Source organism: Betta splendens, chromosome 14, assembly GCF_900634795.4.
Source record: "Betta splendens chromosome 14, fBetSpl5.4, whole genome shotgun sequence".
NCBI lineage: Eukaryota > Metazoa > Chordata > Actinopteri > Anabantiformes > Osphronemidae > Betta > Betta splendens.
In genome coordinates, this window is record NC_040894.2 from 3,181,978 (window position 1) to 3,208,240 (window position 26,263).

At 42.0% G+C, this 26,263-nt stretch overlaps 4 protein-coding genes across 7 annotated transcripts; all 4 read left to right on the plus strand.

The window, feature by feature from the left end:
• Positions 1–535: 535 nt before the first annotated feature.
• Positions 536–10,359, plus strand: hspa4a (heat shock protein 4a). 2 transcript variants are annotated; one of them, XM_029172967.3, is made up of 19 exons: positions 536–859; positions 2,108–2,165; positions 2,310–2,450; positions 2,755–2,877; positions 3,614–3,713; positions 3,986–4,119; positions 4,285–4,529; positions 4,740–4,816; positions 5,172–5,323; positions 5,467–5,573; positions 5,885–6,018; positions 6,244–6,419; positions 6,931–6,999; positions 7,603–7,758; positions 7,960–8,085; positions 8,168–8,275; positions 8,476–8,595; positions 8,798–8,959; positions 9,057–10,359. In XM_029172967.3, exons 1-19 carry the CDS (start codon positions 753–755, stop codon positions 9,258–9,260), a joined length of 2,499 nt encoding a protein of 832 aa, XP_029028800.1. In that variant the 5' UTR covers positions 536–752; the 3' UTR covers positions 9,261–10,359. The 2 variants fall into 2 exon arrangements, with proteins under 2 accessions (XP_029028800.1, XP_029028799.1); XM_029172966.3 differs by having other exon boundaries at positions 537–859; positions 6,931–7,014.
• Positions 10,360–10,740: 381 nt separating this feature from the next.
• Positions 10,741–14,906, plus strand: rnf14 (ring finger protein 14). 2 transcript variants are annotated; one of them, XM_029174418.2, is made up of 9 exons: positions 10,741–10,898; positions 11,481–11,639; positions 11,875–12,005; positions 12,102–12,291; positions 12,403–12,770; positions 12,984–13,212; positions 13,352–13,524; positions 13,688–13,818; positions 13,892–14,906. In XM_029174418.2, exons 2-9 carry the CDS (start codon positions 11,489–11,491, stop codon positions 13,947–13,949), a joined length of 1,431 nt encoding a protein of 476 aa, XP_029030251.1. In that variant the 5' UTR covers positions 10,741–10,898; positions 11,481–11,488; the 3' UTR covers positions 13,950–14,906. The 2 variants fall into 2 exon arrangements, with proteins under 2 accessions (XP_029030251.1, XP_029030252.1); XM_029174419.3 differs by lacking the exon at positions 10,741–10,898 and adding an exon at positions 10,946–11,124.
• A 576-nt stretch (positions 14,907–15,482) lies between these two features.
• Positions 15,483–18,247, plus strand: endou2 (endonuclease, polyU-specific 2). The gene is made up of 7 exons (XM_029174216.3): positions 15,483–15,710; positions 16,158–16,317; positions 16,586–16,691; positions 17,120–17,241; positions 17,398–17,510; positions 17,641–17,794; positions 17,936–18,247. Exons 2-7 carry the CDS (start codon positions 16,216–16,218, stop codon positions 18,188–18,190), a joined length of 852 nt encoding a protein of 283 aa, XP_029030049.1. The 5' UTR covers positions 15,483–15,710; positions 16,158–16,215; the 3' UTR covers positions 18,191–18,247.
• Positions 18,248–18,819: 572 nt separating this feature from the next.
• Positions 18,820–23,474, plus strand: LOC114869746 (NEDD4 family-interacting protein 1-like). 2 transcript variants are annotated; one of them, XM_029174217.3, is made up of 8 exons: positions 18,820–19,001; positions 19,801–19,885; positions 20,081–20,211; positions 21,010–21,078; positions 21,590–21,677; positions 21,795–21,919; positions 22,195–22,261; positions 22,559–23,474. In XM_029174217.3, exons 1-8 carry the CDS (start codon positions 18,972–18,974, stop codon positions 22,660–22,662), a joined length of 699 nt encoding a protein of 232 aa, XP_029030050.1. In that variant the 5' UTR covers positions 18,820–18,971; the 3' UTR covers positions 22,663–23,474. The 2 variants fall into 2 exon arrangements, with proteins under 2 accessions (XP_029030050.1, XP_029030051.1); XM_029174218.3 differs by lacking the exon at positions 21,010–21,078 and having other exon boundaries at positions 18,822–19,001.
• Positions 23,475–26,263: the final 2,789 nt, after the last annotated feature.

Genomic DNA, 26,263 nt, shown 5'->3' on the forward strand with positions numbered 1-26,263 from the left:
TCACGTTAAAATAAGGTTGACATAAAACAGTTGCTGTTTAAACTACAGACACAAAAAATACAAACCATTTATGTTTGTTGTTGTTGTTGTTTGAAATAATACATGGGCCATCTATCTTATATATTTTCTGTAATTCTTTGCGGTGAATGGATATTATGCATAATAACTGAAATGTAAAAAAAAATCACATTAAGAACAGGTAATTAAAAATACACGTTTTAAACACTTACCAGAACCATAGAAAACCATACCACAACAATAATGCAAAGAATATATTGTATGTGTTTCTGCGATTTAACACATGCAAAAAATACATCCCTAAGAGTTTGTTTATGAATACCTGCCTACATTTCAACTAGCGCTTTTTAAAGAGAATCACATTAGTTCTTAGAGTAAACTTCCGAGAGTAAATACTAAGCAATGTTCTCGAAATTGTTAGAAATTTCTCAAAACGTTTCTGGAATTAGAGGACACGCCTTCATATGGTTATGGAAAGGTCCAGAGATGTCTAGAACGCTCCAAATCTCGCGATAACCCACGGAGACTCAGAGAAGTCAGTAAGACCACCTTGCTGCTGCAGCCTGCCAGCACAGATCACACAGACCGGTAACGGCGGCAGAGTGGATTATGACTAGAAGTAGCCCTACTTAACACAGCGTCTTACAGTATACGGCTTCGTCGGACTTTTCAATCTCCAGCTATATCTTTGTTGTATTTTAAGTCACACCGTAGATTGACGTTGACTGGACAAGATGTCAGTGGTGGGTTTTGATTTGGGTTTTCAAAGCTGTTATGTAGCTGTAGCCCGAGCCGGAGGAATCGAGACAGTCGCCAACGAGTACAGCGACAGATGCACACCGTGAGTACCTAAATACTAACGTGATGTCTTAGACTGCTGATGGAATAATTGCGCTGATGTTTTATTTTCTGACAGTTGTCTTGCCCGGGTGTTGGAATAACACTGATGCACGTGAACGCATCATTACTGACTAGTTAGCTGCTGTTATTAAACTTGTGTCCGTGTGCTGTAGTTAACGTGTCTTTTTAAATAGTTAAATTTGTAAAACCTATTGAAACATTTCAGTGACAAACATGGATGTTTCCAGAATCTACATCTCCTTCAGCTAGCAACTTGGCTAAGCTCACAGTTTTATTAACGTTACTATGCAGTTTGAAAAGTTCACTTGAATCGCCCGACGACCACGAGAAGGGCGGTGTTTATTGCACCTGGTATAGAGTTCTTGAAGGTTGAAGGCGATAGCTCCGAATAACCGGCGCATCCCGTGTGACAAATTGTGCGCCTAGCTTTATTTTCTCTATGACGACAGCAGCCATCAGCAGCTTGTTGGAATATTCTAGCAATTTGTCTTCTTTCTTTAAGAATATAACTATTTTCTTCCTAAATATCTTCCTAATATAATTAACTTTGAAGTAGCTGAACAATGTACTTTTTTATATTGACATTAGTAGAGTCCAATATGTGGGTTGTATGATTACTGTTATATTTTTCTGATTAAATATATGTTCTGTTGAAATATATGTTTTCACTCTTTGATAATTGATAGTATTTTTAAATATGTAAATGAAACAGTGAGTCCGTTTGTTTAGTCACTTAAAGATAACCAGGAAGATGATTGAAGGCATGTGTGGTCAACTGTACTAATTGCAGGTATTTAATTGTGTCTGCTGCTTAAAATCTTCAATTAATGTTAATGTTAAAACACCACAGAAACACAAAATAGTGCTCTGCCTTTAGATCAAGTTGTAGCCCAGTGACTGCTGAGTCTATTTTCTAGCAGACTTGTTGCATTGACTCCTCTGACAGTGACTGTATTAGTGACAGCCAGTATTACTACAACCTGTCGCGACCTCTTTCTGGGATGAGCACAGAATTTTAGACTGTATTGATGCAGTGTTATGTAACAGATGATTGGAAATTATATGTAAACGTTTATGAGTTCATGAGTTCAGAAATTCAATTTTAACAGTTATAAATAAAGTCATACTTAATTCTCTTCAGATTTCAGTTGTATTCAGAAACGATTGGTGCATTAGGAGCTTCATCTGTTGGCTGTTATACCCTGACATTAGGCTTTGTTGTTTACAGGTCATTTGTTTCATTCGGACCAAACAGTCGTTCTATAGGAGCAGCTGCGAAGAGCCAGGTAAAACAAAATGTCATTATAACAAATATCAAAGTGACATCAGCAGATTCCCTTGTAGTTAAACTTATTATTATTATTATTATTATTATTATTATTATTATTATTATTATTATTATTATTATTATTATTATCCTTGTTGTTCAGGTTGTTACCAACTACAAAAACACAGTTCAGGCCTTCAAGCGATTCCATGGCAGGGCCTTCTCAGACCCTTACGTCCAGTCCGTCAAGTCCAAGTTAGTGTTTGACCTGGCACCGATGTCAACTGGATCCACTGGTATAAAAGTAAGATTTAAGGATCTAGGTCCTTATTTATTAATCAATTAAAAAGATGGTTTTAAGGAAACTATATTGCACTACAAACTTTTCAAAGCTGACATTGATTTATCAAGAGTATGGGAAACCTGCTATCTCTTTTTGACCACTTTGCTTATGCTTTCATCCCCTCTTCTTGTGTGACATAATGCTCTTTTCTCAGAATATTACACTTTGTACTGCATCTTTAAATTCTAACTAGAGTAAATGTGGCGTGATTATTTAACTGTTCATTATTTGAACTACTGTATGTCTTATTTCTTGTAAACCCCAGGTTATGTACATGGATGAGGAGCGGGTGTTCAGCATTGAGCAGGTCACAGGCATGCTGCTGACTAAACTGAAGGAGACTGCTGAAAGTGCGCTGAAGAAGCCAGTTGTAGACTGTGTGATCTCGGTGAGCATTCTTGCAGACAACACCACCAGTTTCACAGCTTCAGCAAGGCATCTAGATAATCTATACAGCCCTTAATTGGATTTCTCTGTGCTTGTAAAAATGTGTTTGTATACTGTATTTAGATAAACCAGTACTTTTCCGACACAACAAAATTGTGTAGGCTGCCAGACGTGTAGAAATGTGTGACCACCTGTTCAGGTGACATGTTGATTTCTAAGCACTTTACCTTGTGTGAAGGATTTTCTGACTCCTGCACCTTGTTGGTGAAGAGTGGGAAGTGTGTGCTTCTTGCTGTTCTCAATATATGGATTCAGCAGGAGCATCTGTTATGTAATGTCGCAGATCTCTCCCAGAGTGACGGCTGCATTCACTGGGCCTAAATCTGGGGTTTACATCAGCCCTGGAAATGAATAACATGTTATCATTACTGAGGCCTGTAGATAAATTTAGGTTTTGGCCAAGGGGATGTTTTGTTTTGGTCTCCGTAGTAATAGCATGGTAATATTACCCCAACGTCGTGTGGTGCAGAAGATGCATTACAAGCTGTTTGCGTCATTAGCTTTCAAACTGATCACTTGCATAGAAAAACTAAAGGGTTTTAGTTTGAGATATATTTGGTCCATCATTGGTGCAACAATTAATAATAACAATTAATTATCATTTTCCAACTACCCAATGTGTTTTCACTCAGTCTAAACTTTTCATTCTGGTAAACACAGTGTGTGTTTCACGCCAGGTTCCAAGCTATTTCACAGATGCAGAGAGGAGGTCTGTCATGGATGCTGCTCAGATCGCAGGACTCAACTGTCTACGGCTGATGAATGAGACCACTGCAGGTACAGAGGAACACAACGATCCTTTAGTAGTGTTGTGAACTAACATAATGTGTATTAAGCTTTGCAGTGGAACATATTGTTTTGAATCACTGATGCAATTATTTCACACTGTCTAGGTAAGATTTTTACACAGCTTGTATTAATGGAGCTTTTAGCCTGGTTTAATTTAGGATTATAGTAAGTCAGGGTTTGCTTGATGCATTTGAACTACAGCTTGCTGACTGGATGCGGAGATGAGCAAACTCGAACTGTTCTATGCCTGTTTGATGCAGTGACTCTGGCATACGGCATCTACAAGCAGGACCTGCCAGCTCCAGAGGAGAAGCCCAGAACAGTGGTGTTTGTAGACCTTGGCCACTCCGGTTACCAGGTGTCAGTTTGTGCCTTCAACAAGGGAAAGCTCAAGGTGTGTAATGAATAATTTGTGCGCTTGTTGAAAATGCATACTGAAATAGAAGATGTTTTACGTTCTAAGAACACAGCATACTGTTGTTATCAGATGTGATAAATACTCACACACACCGAATATATAAATTTTCCACTATTCAATATGTACCACTCCTACTATCAGATTCTGGCTACGGCCTCTGACTCAGAGCTCGGTGGGAAAGACTTTGACGACATCCTGGTCAACCATTTCTGTGAGGAGTTTTCAAAGAAGTACAAGCTTGATGTTAAATCCAAGCCACGGGCGCTGGTGAGGCTCTACCAAGAATGTGAGAAGCTCAAGAAGCTGATGAGCGCCAACTCCTCTGACCTGCCTCTCAACATTGAATGCTTCATGAATGACATTGATGTGTCAAGCAAACTTAACAGGTGAGCTCCAAAGGTACCTAAATATGTGATGTTCAAGTGATTTTTGCTTTTAGCTTCAGACTGAAAATCTGTAGTCAGAACAGAATACTATAGAATGCATCTATGCACCAGTCACACGCTATTGTTGAACCGTGTACTTGTTGGGTTTTTCCTGGCTTTGTATATAAGTAAGTGTGCATCTATTAATAATCTGTGACCATGTGTCTGCAGAGGTCAGTTTGAGGAGATGTGTGCAGAGCTGCTGGCCAAAGTAGAGGGTCCCCTGCGCAGCGTCATGGAACAAGCCAGTGAGTACATCTGATTTTAATAGCAGCAGGACTGCCCTCACATGTGCACACTGGTCAATGTTTAGTCATGTGCTTGACTGAGAGAGACACTGGAAGCATGCCAACCTGGCATAATCCCACCTGTTTCCTCTCCTCTTGCTCTTGTTCTTTGTATGTAGTAGTAGTTTGTTTAAACTCAACAGAATTATATCAGGTTCCGTAACCTTTGCAGTTTTAACAGCAGCTCAAAGTTATTACATAGCCAGTTTCTTTATTGCATTCTTTAGCGGTCATAGCCATCACAGTGAACTCAAAGCATCTTTATTAGCTGTTGTGTTGGGACAGATAATTATTATCTCCTGTTTCCTCTATGCAGAGTTGAAAAAAGAAGATATCTATGCCGTGGAGATTGTAGGTGGTGCCTCCAGAATCCCCGCCATCAAAGAGCGCATTGGCAAATTCTTTGGTAAAGAGCTGAGCACCACCCTGAATGCAGACGAGGCCGTGGCAAGAGGCTGCGCCCTGCAGGTACAGCTTTAGCATCATAACAATGACAGCACTGTAAATTCCAGTGTAAACATTTGGATTCTGTGTCATGAGTAATAACGTGAAAACAACTCAAAGAAAGGTCCTGAAGCCTCCCCCCCCCCCCTCCCCCCCCTTGTGCTCAGTGTGCCATCTTGTCACCAGCGTTCAAAGTCAGAGAGTTCTCCATCACTGATGTTGTTCCCTACTCGGTTTCCCTAAGATGGAATTCAGCTGCAGAGGAAGGACTGAGGTACAATCTCCATCACCTGGGTGTAAACGTAGTCAAACTGTTTGGATTTTTGTCTACAAAGAGAATAGAGAATGCATTTTTTTGCTTGCACATTTTAACTGAATCAACATTTCAGTTATTGTAGATGTGAATATCAATATCGCACCTAGCAGGAGTTCAGGGATTTTTATTATTACAGTATAAGTTGTCAGTATAAATTTAAGATCTTCTTTAACTCTCCAGCTAGTGGTGTGGGTTATAAGCCACACACTGACTGTCTGAATAAAGTTTCTTTCTTTCATTGTCCTCTTGCTGTTTTTTTCCCTTCACAGTGATTGCGAAGTTTTCCCAAAGAACCATGCAGCTCCCTTCTCAAAGGTTTTGACCTTCTACCGGAAAGAGCCCTTTTCTCTTGAAGCTTACTATAGCAACCCCAAGGAGTTGCACCATCCCACTGCCACCATAGGTACTCCTTGTTTAACCCCAGGAACAAATTAATAGTGAGAATTTATGCATTTGTAGTCCAACTCAAGTCTGCTTTTATTAACAGCGTGTTTTATAATAGGTTTATTTATGCCACATCTTAAGTTTCCCTAGTAGGATATCTCCTATCAACTGTCCTGATTGTATCCAGTTATGTGTATGACTTTCACAGCCTTCCTTATTGAAACGATCATTGTTTCTCCCACAGGCTCCTTCCTGATCCAGAATGTCACTCCACAGGAGGGTGGAGAAAGTGCAAAGGTCAAAGTGAAAGTTAGGGTTAACGTTCACGGTGTCTTCAGCGTATCAAGTGCATCTCTAGTAGAAGTCATTAAAACTCCCGATGAGCCAATGGAGACAGAGCAGGCTGTGAAGGATGAGGAGGTTTGTTTATTTTGTAATACCCCGTGTTTTAGAGTGTGCGTGTGTGTGTCTGTGTGAACGAGTTACTAGTGACTTACGTTTGAGATTGCTTAAGTCGTGACACAATGTGCCCGTGTGGCCTGACCTTGCCTTTTAGTAGTCACAGCATGTCTCTGGAAGTTTTTCCTTGTCCATAAAAACTGGGAACCGCTTAATGTTGTTAACTATAGTCCTGTAATCTTTTATCTTGGATTGTTAATCATAATTTGTGATGTGGAACCCAAACTCTAATCCTTTGTTACATTAAACTTTGAAAGTTGGAAGTCCTTGAGATTTTTTCAATTCAGTTGTTGTGGCGTTAGAGGCAATTTAAAACATAATTTCTCCAGCGAACATCTCTAGGGAAAATCCTTCAAAACTCTATGTTGTTTCTCAGAGACATTTAGTTTTGATATTTGTCCCAGCTTTTCAGCAAAAGTTAACATGACAAATACTATTCATGTATGTTCTTTCTTTTGTTACCGTGTGTTAGAACAAAATGCAAGTGGACCAAGAGGATCAGAAAATTCAGACTGGAGACAACGAAGAGAAGAAATCAGAGGTTGAAGAGATGGAGGTAACCTAGTGCTGGGCGATAAGGCATTGTTTACTTTCATGATAGTAGAGGTTATAGCAGAACTACACAGGTTGACAACCTTAATATTTATTAATATTATTCATTGTAAACCAATTCAGTGTTAAGGAGGGCATGAAGGTGAAAGGCCTTTTTCTGTCACAGATGTCTTTATAAATATTCCTTTGGCGTTTCATCCAGAAGGCTAGGCTCATCCCTAAAGTGTGTCTATTGTTAAATAGAAAGTGTTTGATAAGTTGTGCTTTCACGTATCTGGCCATATTGCCCAGCACTATGGTAACCACTTTATTAAGTTTACTAACCCTTACATCAACATTGACACTGGGTGATGAGCATTTAGTGAATGACTGAATCACACACACACACACACACACACGCACACATAATAAATAGAAGTTTACAATCTGTGTTTAAACAAAACTAAATAATTCCTGACACTGTTTTGTTATTGTATCTTTACAAATCATTTACTTAAACTGAAAGTTGATATTTGCCAGTCCCAAAGATATATTTTAGATTGATGAGATTAACAACCTTTTGTCTGACAATAATATAATTTTCATCTTTAAGACAACAGCAGAGGATTCCAAGCAGGAGAAGAAGATCGACCAGCCCCCTCAGGCAAAGAAGCCCAAAGTGAAAACAAAGACAGTGGAGCTGCCCATAGAGAATAACTTGCACTGGCAGCTGTCCAGTGACGTTCTAAATACGTATGTGGAGAATGAGGTAATGCTCTAAAAATCACTGGTAATACTGAGCATGAACACTGCATTAGTCAAAGCTAATGTGTTTGTGACACTTACTGGTCCATGTTTCATTATTTAATATTGGTCAATTCTTTTCGCTTGGCAAGTGAATTGTTAGTCTGTTAGTCTTTTCCACTGCTGCAATTCCGCTAATGAGCATATTTCACTGTGACTCTTCCAGGGCAAGATGATCATGCAGGATAAGCTGGAGAAGGAGAGGAACGACGCAAAGAACAATGTAGAAGAATATGTGTATGACATGAGAGATAAACTGCACGGCGTCCTGGAGAAGTTTGTGAACGAAGCTGTGAGTGTAAATGAAGGTTAGGTAGTGTAGATGCCAAGCCAACACGTCGACCATGTGAATAATGAACTTTGCTGAACTGCAGGACCGCGATGCGTTCTCGTTAAAACTGGAGGACACGGAGACCTGGCTGTATGAAGATGGCGAGGACCAACAGAAACAAGTTTACATTGATAAACTGGCTGAATTGAAGGTAACCAGACACACACCATGTCACAGTAATATACTAATCTAAAAGGAACAACAGAAGGCTAAACGGTTGAAATAAGAGTATTTTCTGTTTGACTCTAGTTGATTTTATCTTTAAATCATGTTCATCTATGTCAAATGTTTTACTAGTTTGACTCTCAGTTTTTGTTTGTGTTTGACTAAACTGGACATTCTTTCCTTCAGAGATTTGGCCAGCCTATCTATAACAGATACATGGAAGCTGAGGAGAGACCAAAAGCATTTGAGGAGCTTGGCAAACAAATCCAGATGTATATGAAAATTATTGAAGCTTACAAGGCAAAGGTAGCATGTCTCAAGTGTTTACTTGTGTTGATAATTTATTGGTTCAGCAGCTCCTATTAACTTCACTGTCATTGACTAAATAATTATATACAGGTCTTCAAGATTTGTTACCTTGAGGTGTCAGCTTATCACATATGTGGAGCTTCTCTTTGTGAATATTCACAAAATCGATGTCTGAATACACATGTGTCTTCATCTGTAGGATGAGCAGTACGAGCACCTGGATGAGCTGGAGGTGACTCGTGTGGACAAGCAAGTGAACGATGCCATGACCTGGATGAATGGCAAGATCAACCAGCAGAACAGTCAGGACCTCACTTTGGATCCTGTAGTTAAAGTTGCGGAGATCAGGGGCAAGACTAAGGTATTCAGAGAGTTGAACTCACCATTACCAGCAATACCTGGCTTATTGTTAACATCGAGTTAAACGTATCCATGTGCTTTTCTATGTATCTTTTCAGGAGCTTTATTCAACCTGTAACCCCATTTTGTCCAAACCCAAGCCGAAGGTGGAGCCACCTACAAAGGAAAAGGCAACAGAGAACGGGCCAGTAAATGGACCAGACCCAACAGAAACCCAGCCATGCAACCCAGACAAAGCCAAATCCACAGACACGGAAGAGGGAAAAGTGAAGAATAAGCTCCCTGAAATGGACATTGACTAACTTTGAGCGTTCACGATGAGCTGGCCCTTGTTCTGTTCTGCTCATCGCCCCTCACTGTGTCATTCTTCAGAGATTGTTATTGACGACACAGTAGCTTCTCTCACAAAGACACCGACAGCAGCACCCTTCATTCATATTTAATTATCAGTCGGCCTAGTTGGCATGTTCCTTCGTTTTTTTTGAAAACAACAATATTGCATAATATTATTAAAGAAAGGACTTTATTTCATCAGTTGTGAACATTGGATGGAAGCTGTTTTTCTTGTCTTGCTTTGGTGGCCATTAAAGATTATTTTTCTCAGCAACTATGAATGTCCGGTTTGAGGAATGTTAAAAAAGTGGGTTTCCTAGTAATAAAGGAATGTGGAAGTGTAATGTACTGCACTATAGGTAATATAAACATATGGTGACACTTGTTAAAGAACATGGATTGTTCCAAACTGTAAATGACAAGTAGTCATAGGTAAACAGGTAAGTTTATCTGCTGAATTATACTTGACTTTTTAGTTTTTCTTGGATTTTGTTGTTTAAGTACTGTATGTTGAAACAAGTTAGTTTGTTACTGTCATGCAGTACTTCATTGTCTGGCTTTTGTCCTTCCAAAGGTCTGTTGGTTGCTTGTAGGCTTGTAATGTTTTTTTGTTTTTCTACTTAAAAGCGTGAATGCTGGTGCAACAAACCACTTTCGCTGTGCTGCTGTTGTTGCCACAACAAAAAAATGAATAAATCGTGATTATAAAAAGCATGCTATGTTAGAAATACCTTATTAATAAGTAACCATGAAAATGTGGTTGTCTTTGTTACCTTGGTTACAAATGTTTAGCAACAAATAATATTAGATACTACAAACTGTAAAATATCTTGTTACACAAAATGGCAGCTTTTACAGTGCTTTATTATCAAATATTGTTTATTATACTAAACATGCCAGTACCATAGTCCTGCTTGGGTTCAAAACAAACTAATTGGATTAGTAGTTTAAAGTTATTGTTTAGTTTATTCGTTCCCAAGGTGAATCTACCTGCTGAAGTTAAACCATAAATAAAGAGGTGTAATATTTTCCACCTGAGAAAGTGGCCAATTACACTTTAGAAATGTTCTTCAGTGTGTATTTCATTATTTCTATTTCTAGAAGTAATAATTCATTTAATATACGAATAATCATGTGTTTTTACATATTTGGTCTTGTGGAAGATTACATTGCAAATTACAGTATAAATTTGCCTTAGTCCACTTTTAGTTACAAAGAATCTGTACAAATATAAGTACGTTTACACAAAATAACTTCAGTAAACAAATATGGGGTGTGTCACTAAATTTAGTCTAAGGGACACCGTAGCTGTGGGTTCTTGCGTTGCCAGGTTAGCCTTTTTTAGATGTATAGATTTACTTTTCAACTTGTATTTTTACCTTTCAGTTACTTTCTTCTATCATTACAGTATGGACGTGTGTGTGAAATTGTTTCCATAATGTGAAATGATAAAAATCCATTATAGTTATAAATATATGTGACAACACGCAGTGGGGGTCTACGCTGTAATGGAGTACGTTTTGTCAGCCAGATCTGGCAACCTATGTGCCCACTACAGCCATGATCCGGTGAAAGGGTAGGACTCACTAGTGCGGGGGTCGTTTAAGGTAAGAAACGTGTTATTATAGTATATTTCGTTTGTTTGGTAGTCCGGAAGTATCCGCGTTATTTATAAGCGAGGGTCAGTACAGCTATAGCAAGTTAGCGCCACTTTAGCTAACATGCTAATATTAGCTGGCTTACTTGGCTAACTAACCACGTCAGTTGTTTACTGAATCTGTCGCGGTGATCGTCGCTTTGTCTTTCATTACAACAACATCATCTATCATCCTGGTAAGTAGTAAGTTGTCATTAAATGACGGACACCTTACGTGGGTTACGGGTGAATACAAATTTAGGCTTCCTAGCTAGCTTGCTAACAAATGAACTCAGTGTTAGCTAAGGCAAGCTGGTGCTATGTCACAGCAAAGTTACCTCTGATACACTGGGTGTGTGTGCAAACATACCGATGTGTAATAACTACTAATATGCAAACAGCGGCACATGAAAATGTGTCTGTAAACGTGTATGATCTGAATGCTGGTATGTCAAATCCTTCTGATTTCGTTCGGCAGTTAGGCAAGTTATTCATTTTATGTTTTCCTCACAGTTACTTCCTGCTTGTATACTGGACTGTCATGTTGTTGCAGGAATGTAAATGTCTGAGGACAAGGAAGCCCGGGAGGATGAGCTGCTTGCTTTAGCAAGTATCTATGATGAGGAGGAGTTCCACCGTGCAGAGTCGGCAGATGGAGGAGAGATCCAACTATGTCTGGAGCTCCCTTCAGATTTCAAAATAGTTGTCAAAGGTACAGCTGCCAATGGAGCAAAGCGCACAATTAATGCACAGCTTATTTTAGTAGAAGAGGCAGTGAGCATTTTCCATATACATACAACAGTATCAGGGAGATGATGAATATCAGTGTAAATACAAACCCAGATTTATTCAACACTGTCATCAGTAAAAAAAGCCTCCACAGTCTGAGCAATGCGTTTGCTGTAATAAGTAATGTGCAGAATTTACAGCCCCTCTGTTTGCTGCAGGGGAGAAGGAGACTGAACACAGTGTCTGCTTCCTACCTCCTTTGATGCTCAACTTTGAGCTTCCTGCAGACTACCCATCTAAAGCCCCACCAATCTTCACTCTCAGCTCTAAATGGATGAGCAGAGTGCAGGTATGATGTGCAAGCCTTTTATAATATATTGGTCCTAATATATAAGAAGCTTGCTTTTAAAACTACGTCTCTTTTTTTTCTGTTTTACCTGCACAGATGAGCTCTCTGTGCAGACGGTTGGATCAGTTATGGGAGGAAAACCAAGGTTGTGTGATTCTTTTCACATGGATTCAGTTCCTTAAAGAGGAGGCTCTGGATTATCTGAGCATACAGTCGCCTCTCGAAATCATCAGGGGAGGAAATAAGATGACCAGTGAGCGCAAGAAAACCGAATTTGCAGCTACAGGTATATATTTTTTCATTTATGTTTTTGGCCTATGGATAGACATCCTCCAAAATGATCAATTTAAATAAAGGCATTTATGGAGTAAATAATGTATTTGTTAATTCTGTTCAGCTGTGAGTGGAAGTCATTCTGAAACTGCTGAGGCAAGGAAAAGAGCAAAATTTGAATCACAGTCAACAACATCTCCAAATCTGGACCCACGAACTGTCCTGTTGATGGACCCGCGTGCCGACCTCCTACCTCAACTCCTGGACTTTGACGAGGCCCAGCAACAGAGAGTGTTTGACAGCAAGGTTTTCTCCTGTGGGATCTGCTTCATAGAAAAGCTGGGCGCAAACTGTCTCTGCTTTAAGGAATGCCAACATGTCTTCTGCAAGGCTTGCATGACGGAATACTTTCAGATCCAAATACGCGATGGAAACGTTCAGTGCCTTAATTGTCCCGAGCTCAAATGTACCTCCTTAGCTACACCGCTACAGGTAAGAAAGAGTGTGTGTGTGTGTGTGTGTGTGTGTGTGTGTGTGTGTGTGTGTGTGTGTGTGTGTGTGTGTGTGTGTGTGTGTGTGTGTGTGTGTGTGTGTGTGTGTGTGTGTGTGTATTCTTTACAAAATAATATGTTCTATCTTTTATTAAATTACTAAATCATATGAACATAATTGTCTTCCTTTTCCCCCCTCGCCTTCACGTGTCAGGTGAAGCTGCTGGTGGATGAGGAGCTGTTTGCCCGTTACGACCGTTTGCTGCTCCAGTCCAGTCTGGACCTCATGGCTGACGTGGTTTACTGTCCACGTCAGTCCTGCGGCACTGCTGTTATGGTGGAGCCAGATACAACCATGGGCATTTGCTCAGCCTGCCAGTACGCTTTTTGCACATTGTGCAAGCTGGGTTATCACGGTCTCTCCCATTGTAAAATTACAGCAGGTAACAGTGGAAATATAGTATTGGTTACTTTGTACCTTGTTATTTCACTGTCCATTCAACCCAGCAGCGTGTATTTTAAATATCAACAATATCAGTTTCTCATAGTAAAAGTGGTTCCTCTGCTTTTTTTGTGTCACAGATGAGTTGCGTAACCTAAGAGATGAGTACCTGTCAGCCGCACCTGATACACAAAAATTCATGGAGCAACGCTTTGGGAAGAGAGTGATCCAGAAAGCTGTGGAAGAGTCCTTTAGCAGAGACTGGCTCAATGAGAACTGCAAATGCTGCCCACGCTGTGGAACCAACATTCAGGTTGGCGCCCCCTGTTGGTAGCAGTACATTAGCACATGCTGAACATTTATGTTCCATATAGGTGAACAGAAACCACTGCACAGTTCTATTGAGACACGATCATTCACTGTTATAATATTTAAATGTTCTTTTCTTGCTAATGATTGGTCATTTTTGTCTCTAGAAAGTGGACGGCTGTAACAAGATGACATGTACCTCATGTAGGCAATACTTCTGTTGGTTGTGCCTGGGCCAGCTCAGCAAAGTCAATCCATATAGTCACTTTAACAACCCACATTCACCCTGTTTTAACCAGTAAGTGTTACTTCAACTCCATTATTGTCCATCGATGAACAAATTGGCTAAATGTGCCCCTTGCCGGTTGCAGACTTTTCCACGGGGTGGATCCTGATGAAGACGCCTTCTGGAGTGATGAGGAGGACTGATCCCAGTGCAGAACCTCGCTGGCCTATGCTCTGTTTGAATGCACTTTAGCTCATGTATCACCATCAGTTCACCTGTGACTCTTTGTGCCTGCATTTGAAACACAGTGTCACTACAGTCACTGACTAAAATACTATCATTTGTGTTTTACCTCACCATCTACTGGATGGATTTCTTGGGTATAAAACTTAGTGGAAATGTGTTTATTAAATTATTTAATTTGATGCATTTGGCTAGAAATCTTATCCCAAAGATAAAAAAGCTATAATTTTAGTTCTACAGGACAAGGTTTGAAGGTAATTTACCAGATGTATTCCCATAATGGATAGAACTGTGTCATGGCAGATTGTCTCCTGTTTTGCTTCTTCCAGTTTGGTAAAGCTTTACATCTGTAATCAGGACTATTTGCTCCTGTGTATTTAATTTTCAGGTTGAGTTTTTGTTTAGGTTTGCTTTTCAAGTTAATATGAGTGTTTACACAACAGGATCAGATTTAAGTAGGTTTGTGGCAGTGATCACCTTTGAGAATGTAATTGAGGACACTGTAACTAACTATAACAGAAGCTCCTCTGATGGGAATTACATCGTAATGCGTTATTCAGGGATTGTGATAAAGTGATAAGTTTGTGTGGATGATGTCACAGCTTCCTCTGTACAAATATTATTTTAGCAGTTGCCAAATATTAGTGTCCAATAGAGGCCATAAAGACGTCACGTCTACACAACAATAATTAAAACAGGACAAAATCCTCCTTCACAAAGATTTGATTTCCACCTAAAATTACCAGTTCTTTCTCATTTGAATACAGGACCTGCAGAAACAAGCCTCCAGATTCAAATAATGTTCTTCACAATAAATGTTGCCACTTATTATGTTTGTTTTATTCATTCTATTCTTATTCTTTAGTTTAAATCAATGTTCACAGAACAGCTGTAAAAAATAAACGTTGTTCTTGTGAGTCTGCGTCTGTTCTCTCTCTCACCACAGCATATAACCTGAGATCTGATCTGCTGCCAGGCTGTTCCTCATCAGCCACTCAGTTCCTGTATCTGTTGTCGCCTCTTTCTTGTTTACCAGGGGGACCTGATCCTCAGCCTGACTTTGTCTTTTATCTATTTCGGGGTAAGTTCTGTGGATAACATAAACTATGGACTTTGAAATTCTGACTTTTAATGATGTCTGACTTAAATTTCTGACTACATTCTGTAAATTTGGACTTTTTCTTAGATTCTTTCTTAGTTGTTTATTGTGTGATTTTAAAGTTGCAGCTTGTTGGTTTCCTCTGCTTAATGTCAAGCATTCACATAATTAGTTGAAACAAACTCTTACGCTCAACATCTTCTTACAGCACCTGAAACGTGACCCATATTTACCCTGTAATCCAGAGGTTGTGCTCTGACAGAGGCAAACAATGCAACACTAAAGAAACAAAGAGCCCACGTTGTGGCCTGAGACTGAAAAGAGACGACAACATTGTGTAATCCCTTTGGCTAGAGTTGCTGACAGGGGATAACCCTTTAAAGTGCCCCCTCTTTCCTGTACCGTCCCATCCCCTGCCTCGTGCCTCGTGCCCCCCATCAGCCCCTGCCTGTCTTTCTCCACACACGCCGACCGGGTGGCTGGACGCTTGCTATGCCCGTGAAGACACAGTCTCTCACCAACACAGGAACTTGCCACCGGCAGTGAAGACCTTCAGCATCATCACACCCAACCTCGCTTCGCCGTCGCTTCACGCAAATATTCCGGAAACCAGAGACAAAAGGTCAGTGGACTGCCATGTGGTGGCTGAGGGGATGCGGCCTGTTGCTCGGATGGGGATGAGGTTCCCAGAGATCGGTGTCATGGATGTGTAATCTGTCGTCAGCCATGTTTTTGTGGAGGACACCGATTTGGACTTTGATGTTGGTGCTTTGTGTAGCCAGGGAAGCTAACATACGACACGACACGGCTCGACTCAAGATTTGAGCGTGTGTAGTCTGTAATCAGGTTTCCTGAACTATCTAAAAGGTAGTAATTACACCTAGTATGTATGTGGTTTGTGGAATAACAGCAAATGATGGAATTCCAAAAATTATAAAATACACAATAGAAAAGTCATAAAACTTGTATTGACTTAGTTACACTGAAAGTCCTATAAGAATAAACCTAACTAACCTTGTGACTGTAAAACAAATCCAAAGACTTTGTGTAACAAACCCTTTCCTCTCAGACCTCCTGAGACCGAACCATCCACGTCCACACCTCTTCCACTTCGGCGCGGTGGTATCATGACTGAAAGTGACCGAGAGCTGTCGGCCATGGTGCAGGAGATATGGGACAACGACGTCAACAGACTCCAGCCTGGGAAGGACTACAGGATCTCCCTGCAGGTGCTCGCTCACTTATCACATGCAACTTCAGCTGATTTCCATGGGCCAGTCTGACCGGTTCAGTTCATCATACAATGCAAATTCACTGGTTCACCACCACCAATGTGTGGACTTAGCATAACGGCCTCTCAGGGCAATTTATGGCCTTTGATTTCTTCAGCGGGGACCATTTCTCATCACTAGCGCAGTGTGTCCCTGTCTTCCACAAGCAATGTGCATTTTAATACAAGACCACCTTTTAAACAGAGTGATGGTGTCGCTGTTACAGGGCAAAGCTGGAGACAGCATGGGCATCAACGACAACAACGATGGAGCAGGGTATCCTTTGTTCACGTTTGTTGATGAGAACATTTTCAAGAAGGAGACTTTTTTAGGTGAGTGCACGAAAGGGATGAAGCGGCCCACAGCTGGATTTGACCAGTCTTACACAACTGAGAGATTCCCACTGACGTGCTCTTCACACATCCCACCTCCAGATCCGTCAGTTTGATCCTGCAAAGCTTTTCGTCTGCTCATAATCTCCTTAGGACAAACGCTGGCATGTTGCATAAGCGCAGAGCCCACAGATGTGACACATGCACAGACTTCACGTAGTAAAACATAGCGTCGCTACAAACCCTGGCTTTTCCTCTACATTTCCATTCCTTCTGCTTTATCACTGCTCAGGTTCATACTCACACACATAAAGAGTCACTCAAGAGACGCCTGAGTCTTTGGTTTCACACTGCATTGATCTTGTTGTACTTAATGTCATCCCAGTGTGTGTTTGTCATGATGTGAGTGTCTCCACTTACTTTTGCAGCCTTTATCTCACTATTGGACAACTATGAGAGTGACACTGGTAAACCAGAGATTGTGACCCCAGAGGAAGTGGCAGAGAACCACAAGTTCCTCGATCTCATCATTCAGACTCCTACTATGAAGGTACCTGTACATTTTCCAAAAAATGCCCGGTTCTGTGAACTAATATGAATATTAATATAACATATCAAATCCAGAGGAGGCATAAAGGACCAGGATTCAGACACGATGTGCGGTACCTGTAGCTGGCTGGAGTAATATTTAAAACTGCTTTTGCAGATAGCGCATAAATACCTGGTAGAGAAGCACCTCTCTCCTGAGGACGAGACTCAATTCAAGGAGCAGCTGTACAGGATCTGGTTTGAGCTTTATGCGAGGAGAGGATCCAGCAGGTGGGTGGAATCTGAGCACGACCTGACCTTTGTGGTTGAGTGCTTTGCATTAAGAAAAGACGAGAGCTCCTTCACAGACGTGTCTGCGTTTGACATGGAGGAACACTCAAAAACCTCTGCCTCCTGCCAGGCCGGACTCGTCGGGATTCGAACATGTTTTCGTTGGGGAGACGAGAGGAGGGCGAACCGTCATTGGCTTTCACAACTGGATCCAGCTCTACTTACAGGAGAAGCTGGGACACGTCGACTACAAAGGCTACAGCGTCAGCGAGAAGTCTCCCCAGGTGCGCTGTGTGTGAATGACTGAATCAAAACAATAATTAGATCAGTCACACACACACACACACACACACACACACACACCTTTGCCAAACAAACCCACCTTCTTTGTCTCACCGCTCCTCCTTTTTCCACTCTCGCTGCAGCCTGATGAAAACAAACACATCCTGGCGCTGCAGTTCAGCTGGAAGGACGGCATTAAGCCCAAAGGCAGCATCTTCATCGGAGTCAGTCCCGAGTTTGAGTTCGCTCTCTACACGCTCTGTTTCCTGGTCTCCCCCAACGAACGCGTCAAAGTCCAGTTCAGTTTGTATGACGTGGACATCGTGTGCCACCACTACAACCAGAAGCACATAGGCACCACTTACCCTGTGCTCCTTAGGTACCGGACCTCTGCGTAACCTGCTTCAGCTTGTCTTTTTACTCTACATGAAGATACAATAAAACCTTACAACATCTCACTTGTATCTTTCTTTGTTTTTCACGCTCTAATGGTGGTCGAACAGTGTATGAAGCATGTTTTGTTTATTAATGACCAAATATCACAATATATGAATAGCTTATAGGTTCAGTACACACAATAAAATATAACTAAACCCAAAAGCTTTTTTGTGTATTATTAAATGTATTAAATGCATATTATGTGGAGGAGAACTACACGTAACTAATGTTTTACGGAGAAATCACGTGCATCATATTTACTCTTACATTCGCTGTTTATCTTCGTTTCCAAAGCCGTGGTGGAGGTTTTGTTGTGGCTAGTGACGTCAATTGGCGAACCAGAGCTCCGTCAAGTCGACGGGATTGAAGTAGAAATAAGCGTGCAGGCATTTCACAATAATGGTTTTAAATTCGTATTTCAAACTCACATGAAAAAACGCGTGGTTATAATTTATAAATTTTATAAAAAAAAGAATACTTCATCCGGGTCACACTAAACCTAAAGGTCTGTAAAAATACACCTAATTAGAAGCTACTCTGAAAACGATGCAAAGCTTTGTTGATGAAAGGAAGCAGGAAGTTTGTGCTTTATTCAACTGGAGCTTGACTGAGCCGTGTGACTAGACGAAGAAGAAGCAAGCTTGGCTGCGGTCAGGATCGAGTTCACGTTTTGAGCTGTTGTATCATTTCCTTTTCGTTGGGCGCTTTGGCTGCTGTTGATTACAAGCCGTTCTTATCGGAATGGCTGAACCGAGCGCCGCATATCAGCAGGTAACGTTGTCCGTCTGTGAACTACCGCCTAACGTTGGCTAGCACATTAGCCAAGATTTAGGCTAACGTTAACGTCAGCTGTGTAAACACTGGCAAAGCAGATTATAGAAGCTCACGCTCCGTCAGCTGTTTTTTCCATGAACGAACGTTTTTCGATGAAACACCCGATTTGATTCTTGAATAAAATAGATTTGAGCAGCTTTGTCGCGGTGAAGCTCGTTTTCTTCCTCCGGGGTTAGCATGCGGGCTAACTGAACGTACCACCCAAGGCTTGCGTTTCCTTTAAATTAAATTATTTATCGTCATAGTTTGTGAAGCCGATCTTGATTGGACGTTCGTTGTTTTCTTGGTGTTTAAAAGTATTTAAAATCATCTGCCGTGAATGATTTATAGGAGCCTCGTCAGTAGTTTGTACTAGAGTAACTTTAGTTAGAAGTTGTTGCTAAAACACTGTCAAACCATGTCTAGTCGTTGTTTGTTGACTAAAGAAACTGAAAGCAATTATACAACACTGTAAATATTTATAAGACAATCAAGCAGTTAAATGTGTATCCGAAGCACAGAGATGTATTTGATTGGTGTTTCTATCCAGCTGTTAAACTCACTTTTGGGGGTTTTTCCACTCTTGTTCTCTGGAACATAGATCTAAAGCCATTCAACTAGGCCAGAAGGCTGCTGTTCAGCATAGCGTTATTCAGCTGCACAGGCGTGGCGCAGCGTATTTATCTACAGCATCTATTTGAAATGGAAAGCTGCCAGTGCTGCCACACAACCTTCAACAGGAAGCGCTCTCTTTCAGCTGTCCAACGAAGAGGAGCCAGAGGAGAGGCTGCAGGTAGCTGACGCGCCACCCCCCTACAGCAGCGTGGGAGTGGACAGTGCCGGTGAGGTCACTACTTTTACACATGTTTGTGTGATGTACAGATGTTTCTGTGATGTACAGCTGTGGCACACGAGGGAAGGGTGCTTACTCTTGGCTGAATGAGGAATACCTGAGGGAGACTTAACCTGAGCAATCACACATGGATTGTCTGCCTCTAATGTGCCTGGAGTTTGATTGCCTGCTTTCTGTTCTTTAGCCTACTTGGACTACAAGGAGGATGGGGCTTTCCCCAAGCCTCCATCGTACAACGTAGCCACCACGCTGCCTTCCTATGATGAGGCAGAGCGAAGCAAGGCCGAAGCTACAGCTCCGCTGGTTCCAGGAAGAGTAAGTGTACTTTTGTAGCTTTTTTCCGTTTCGACTGCGGTCACACACACGCGCGCTCAAACACACGCACCCGCGCACAAACACACGCACCCGCGCTCTGAAGCCTGTGCTCAAACGCTTCCTGTGTTGTCTGCAGCAGAGAAAGTACTGAGCACCCAGCCACAAAAGATTAGCTTTTGTCTGTGTTTATGTTCTACCTGGACACACGCTGTTAGTCTTTGGTGCTTGTTTAACTGTAGATAGCAAATCTTCCACTTATGTACTGTGCATTCATATACTAAAAAAATTTACTAATGTTTTGGAGGTGATGACTTTTCTTCAAAGTAAGGTTTTAAGTTACTTGAGCTGTGTTTGATTATTGAAATATATAAAATATAGAAATATTTCATTCTATTATATCTATTTATATATAATATTCTTATTCTCTTATTCTTTTTTGCATGCATTTATTAAAACCTCTTGCAGTGACGGTGTAGTTGTCTGTTTTTATGCAAACAAACGTGTGCAGCTCATCTTGTACTTGCCGTCAGCAGCTTAGCGACACTAGTAACCTGCTGTGTGCACGCTCGTCACAGCAGCTCGTCTACGACGGCTTGTCCGTCCTTTCTCTCAAGCAGCTGCAGAAATTTTCCAAAAGCTACTGTTTGCGTTAAATACGAAGGGGGAACAATGTAATAAAGTGGAACCTAATTGCTGATCTTTAATCTTTGACCTCTGGGTCTCTGTGATGCTTTGCGCCTTTCTTCCTGTTTGATTGCCGGTTGTGTGTTTTTCTGCCACGCACTGCCTTGCGCACAGCATCAGCAGCAGCCTCAGCACAGGGAACGCCTGGAGACTTTTGATGATGTAATTCGCAGTTCGTTGGAGGTAACTGGGGGGAGTGAGAGGAGAGTGAATGATAAGAAGGCTTTGGCCTGGTGTCTGGAGGCGTAGATATACCTACAGTGTTTGTGTGTGCCCACCCTTCCCGTGTGTTTGTGTATCCAGCTAGTGCTTACTCGGTGTACACGCTGTCCTACGTCGAGTCTGACTGACCTCAGACTCGTGGGTGAAGTGACCATGTTGCTGTGTAGGTGTGTTGCTTGTGTTGCTTTTAGCTTTAATCGATGCCTGGTTTCCTCAGCAGGTTCTTGTCTGCGCTTAATTCTCATTCATTCTCTTGAAATTTTGTCACTTCATTGAATTTATTCGATTTTAAAGATGCCATTAAGAAATGGTGGAAAGCGGAAAAGCAGGTTTGTCTAATTGGTCCATTTGATAAATCTGCTGTAGAATAATAGAATAAGCTCTAAAAAGCTCTGCTACTGCCTGGCTGTGCTGTGGAACACGGGGCTCATGACAGAAAGCAGCTGAGTTTGCTCTTCTCATTCTGTGACAGGATGAAGACTTTGTGACCAGAGACGACTTTGAAGACGCTGACCAGCTGAGGATAGGAAATGACGGCATCTTCATGCTCACTTTCTTCAGTTAGTCACACTTTCTGTGATTTTGCTTATTGTCTTTATCTTAACATTTGATCATTCGAACCACAGATCCATGTAATAATAATTCAGCGTCTCCCTTTGGCTCCCGTCTCTGTCCAGTGGCGTTCCTCTTCAACTGGATCGGATTCTTTCTGTCGTTCTGTCTGACCACATCAGCAGCTGGCCGCTATGGGGCCATCTCAGGGTTTGGCCTGTCCCTCATCAAGTGGATTCTCATAGTCCGGGTATGAGGCCGCACACAGGACAAACAGACCTTCCACAGCACAAACACACACAATGTGGTTTGTATGAGCACAAACAACTCAAAATCCCCAAACGCCACTTTGGCATTTTTTATCTTCCATCTGTAGTGGTTTGCCCGTTGCTGCTGCACCATTTCCTCAAAGGCCTTTTTGCTGTTTAATTCGTTCACTCATTGGAGCTGAGCCAGTTTAGACCTTGTTTGTTCTATAAACTACACTGTGTACAGCTATTGATGTCTGTTTCCCTGTGTTCCTAGTTCTCCACATATTTCCCTGGTTACTTTGATGGACAGTATTGGCTGTGGTGGGTTTTCTTGGTCTTGGGTAAGTAACACAACACAGCATTTAAATGAACTGTGTGTGTGTGTGTGTGAGTGTTGTTCTTCTTTTGCTTGTGATTCATTTATTTTCCTGAAAAGTTATAGTCTAACATAAATTGTGAAGATGCTTTTTAGTTCATTCAAAATGTAAAAGCTTTTCTACAGAACCGGGACCATTTATTTATCATGACATATCATTACATTTCAAATAGTTTCAATAATTATACCCTTGTTTTACAAACCCATGTAGACATGTGTTTTGTACTAAGGCCTCACGTCAGTCCAATGTTTACTCCTCCAGGTGTTCTGCTCTTCCTCCGTGGATTCATCAACTATGCCAGGATCCGTAAGATGGCCGACACTTTCTCCACTCTGCCTCGCACCCGAGTTCTCTTCATTTACTAGATTCCATTTACACTTCTCTCCTCTTTCTCCGTGTGGAACACTGTCTAGCTTTATTCTTTCTCAGTGGAACAATGGATGTTCCTGTTTTTCCTCAGCTCGACATTATTTGGACTTTACAATGTCTTGTCCCATCCATTTTGGTGTGAAATAACAAATGTGGAGAAATCTTCAAAACCCTTCAGTTGTTAGTGGTGAAGTGTGAAGTGCTATTTGAGATTACAAAGTGTGTGATGTCTAAATTATTGCCTTATTTAACATTTCTGTCCGTCGGTAGCAGCACCAGCATGCGCCGGCCTCCTTTTTGGCCACCAGGTGGCAGTCTTGTTTGTGTCATGTTATTTTTCCATCAGTCTTTGAATGGATTAAGGTGGTTCTCAGCCCATGGGTCAGTGGGTAATTATGGGGTTAGGAGTTGATATAAACCATATGAAAAATACTGCAAATACTCACTTCGGATATTAAGATGCTTTTTACTTTTCTGTTCTTTTTTCTGTTCTGAAATAGTCATTACTTCATTTAATACAAAGATAGAGGGAAACCTTTCTGTTAGTTTATTGTGGGGGGGCTTTTCACCAAAGCATTGTTTCCTCATGCATTCAGGATTCGTCTCTACCTGCAGTGTAATCAGGACTGTTTTTTCCTTATGGATCTCACGTATTGCAGCAGATGCAGAGGTGTCCAGGCGTCCATTAGCCTGGTTCTGGACTCGGTCTTGCTGTTTGCTTGAATACATGTGATAAACTCTTAGTCTGTCACTGGATTCAAATGTGCAATCAGACGGTTTTGGTGAAATAAACTATTCCAACATTTCATCCCCTCATTTCTTTTCCTTTTGAGAAAAATGGCAGAATTTTCACAAAACAAAACAGTTTTTGTCCTTTTTAAAACAAAATGTGAGCAATTTGTGTTCTATAATTAACTATATTGAATGTCCATGCATTTATTTTAACTAGTTTAAATGGTTTTATTTTACAAATGCTGAACTATATGAAATGCTTAGTGCCTGAGGTCGAACTCGCCTTTAGTGACTGTTTTAAATCTGAGAAGATCATTTCACATGGGCCTCACCCCAGCGTGCTTCTTTAACTTAACCCCTCGTGTTCGATGCCTTGTGCAGGCCTTCACAGTCAGGATCCACTGGTCTGCAGCCGCAGAGAGCAGTCCGACTGACCATGATGTTCAGTTATGGCGGGAGACGTACTTTTAACTGCTAAATTTAACTCCTGCCGTGATGGTTTACTGGTGACTGCTAATTATACATGTCAGCAGTGTTTTTCCTTGCTGTTGGGTCACACAGTAAAGGTCGCCCCACCTGGAAGACACGTCACATCAAATGAAACGCTCTTTGGTTTCAGGGGAACATTTTAGGGTCTTCATCGCGTCTTGGGCCTCCTCAGCCTGACCTCCGCGCCTAACAAGGCTTTTGTGATTATTTTACACAATCGGAGTAAAGACTTTTCAAGAGGAAGAGCATTTGACAACATTAGAACACTTTTAGTGAATTTTTCTGGGAACTGTTGCGTTCTGTGTTGCCTGCGCTCGATTCCCCGAACTAGTTTTTTTTTCTGAAGTGCAGAAAAACAGAACCAGCTGTTGCTCTGGAACTGCAGATGTTCAGAAGCTCTGGGCAGAAACATGAACTTTGAACTGTCTCCGCTTTTGAAAAACTCACTACTTCCCTATTTTAAAGTAGTTTGCCTTTTATTTGTGTTTTACACAGACCAAATAACCCGTGAAGGTGGGAATGGGAAAAATATGTGTGACGAGGCAAAGGTCGTGTGCCCGAGTGCAGACACCGGTCCAGTGCACGTCCACGTCACCAGATGAGCCTGCATAAATAAGCTTCGTGCGCCGGGTGCAGACAGCTTTAACCGATGACACTGCTTCAGCTGTGAGTTCTGGCACCGACCCGCAGCCGAAGCAACTAAATTCCTCCTCATCTGCGTCTCGCGCACGTTGGAAGCTCCAGAACGCGGGCCCTGCTGCGCTCCAGCGGGGTCACGCGGTGCAGGTGCTCTTGTTATCCAGATGTCATTCATAAAATAACTCCATTGTGCCAAGAGCTGTCCGTGTCTTGTCAGCTGCCCTCGATTTACAGAGGCGGAAGTATTTCTGGGAGTAATTGATGGGAATTATGTGTGCTCGCCAAGCGCCTGCACTGCTTGCATGTTTTAGCTATCAGAAGATAAGAGGAGACTTTGTGATTTACAGAGGAGCCTGGGAGTGAGTCATCTTTCCAAGGAGACAGCCTTTGGTTTCTTGGCTTCCGTTTGCCTGGTGTTTTGTGCAAAAACAATCTGAATTCAGAAGATGCTAAAGTCATATGACGAGTTAATGCTTTACGAACTGTCCTGCAACGTTGTCATTAACACCATCGGCTTTGTGACGTCCATGCATCATTTACGTTCAATCTATTCTCTAAATACAGTATATTGCTTGTGTAAAGCTGCTGCACATTTTTATTTTAACATTGTAGCTGATTTGCAGACTTTGGAGCTGGAGGAGACATTTGAGGCGGACCTCCCCTCGTTCCCAGTCTGTTCCAGACCTCTCTAGAGGCTAAGATGCATCTGCCTGCTCACAGCTCAGGTTCTGTGACTTACTGACTGGCGCTGATTGACAAAGAGGAGAGTCGCTCCTCTGTTCGCTGTGAATGGGCTTGAAAGTTTTGGTCTCGGATTCTTATAGAAACGACACGGAGTCTCTGCTTCCTGCCGTCAGTGAGTTTCAGACGGGAGGTTCCCCATGATGTGGGTCGCATCCAAATCATACGTCCTCCCCCTCCTCCTGTTTGTGAGACTGGAGGGGGAGGGGTCTTATCATTGATGTGTGAGTCATCCGGACCCTCCCCTCCCCTCCTCCCCCCGCGGTGATGCATGTGGGCATTTACGTGGCGTGGAAGCGCCGTCTGCAGGCTGCTGCGGTGCGTGTGCATCCGTGTTTGCGTGTGGCGCGAGCTTCCCTGTGTGTGATGTGTGATGTGTGATGTGTGATGTGTACGTGCGAGGCTGGTAAAGCAGCGGTGAGTCATCCATGCTGCCATGGGTCACACGCAGCCTGCACCCCACCTCCCCATGTGCCCCCTTCCCTCTCACCTACCTCTTCCTTCTCCCCTTCCTTCTCCTCCTACGTCTCCTCCTCTTCTTTTTCCTCTCTGACTCACAGATGACTCCCCCACCACCACCGATGACATCACCGCCCCCTCCCTACCACTTTGTTGTGGTGAATCACACTGTACGTTGAGATTTTCTCGGCTCCTGTCTTCAGCCGACCAACGGGGCAAACCTGGATGTCAGCCGCTCAAGCGTTCGCCTCTGACGAAGGCAGCCTTTTAGGTCAGTAGGTACCTTAGTGATGTAGTCTGACATAACGTACACACTCTGATGTAACCGAAGCACATTATTCTTTGCAGACAGAAATAATCTGCATTTTGCTCTAAAATCCTCCTGATTTGTAAATGACTGCTTCACCAACGGACCCTGTGATTGGTCCTAAACACCCACCAGAGCCCCCAACCCTCAGTTATTCAGGTTATGATGTGATATTGAGCCCTGCTGGCTTATTGCTGTGCCGTTGTCTATGATAATGTAACAGGAAGTGT

Coding starts and splice junctions, on each gene's coding strand:
- rnf14 (XM_029174418.2), top strand. CDS start 11,489: ATGTCTGAGGACAAGGAAGCCCGGGAGGATGAGCTGCTTGCTTTAGCA. Junction 11,640..11,874: donor TTTCAAAATAGTTGTCAAAG/GTACAGCTGCCA, acceptor TGTTTGCTGCAG/GGGAGAAGGAGACTGAACAC. Junction 12,006..12,101: donor AATGGATGAGCAGAGTGCAG/GTATGATGTGCA, acceptor TTACCTGCACAG/ATGAGCTCTCTGTGCAGACG.
- LOC114869746 (XM_029174217.3), top strand. CDS start 18,972: ATGGCTGAACCGAGCGCCGCATATCAGCAG. Junction 21,678..21,794: donor CTTCATGCTCACTTTCTTCA/GTTAGTCACACT, acceptor GTCTCTGTCCAG/TGGCGTTCCTCTTCAACTGG. Junction 22,262..22,558: donor GTGGGTTTTCTTGGTCTTGG/GTAAGTAACACA, acceptor TTACTCCTCCAG/GTGTTCTGCTCTTCCTCCGT.
- hspa4a (XM_029172966.3), top strand. CDS start 753: ATGTCAGTGGTGGGTTTTGATTTGGGTTTTCAAAGCTGTTATGTAGCT. Junction 4,817..5,171: donor CAGCGTCATGGAACAAGCCA/GTGAGTACATCT, acceptor TCCTCTATGCAG/AGTTGAAAAAAGAAGATATC. Junction 7,759..7,959: donor ATACGTATGTGGAGAATGAG/GTAATGCTCTAA, acceptor TGACTCTTCCAG/GGCAAGATGATCATGCAGGA.
- endou2 (XM_029174216.3), top strand. CDS start 16,216: ATGACTGAAAGTGACCGAGAGCTGTCGGCCATGGTGCAGGAGATATGG. Junction 17,242..17,397: donor TTCAGACTCCTACTATGAAG/GTACCTGTACAT, acceptor CTGCTTTTGCAG/ATAGCGCATAAATACCTGGT. Junction 17,511..17,640: donor GCGAGGAGAGGATCCAGCAG/GTGGGTGGAATC, acceptor GCCTCCTGCCAG/GCCGGACTCGTCGGGATTCG.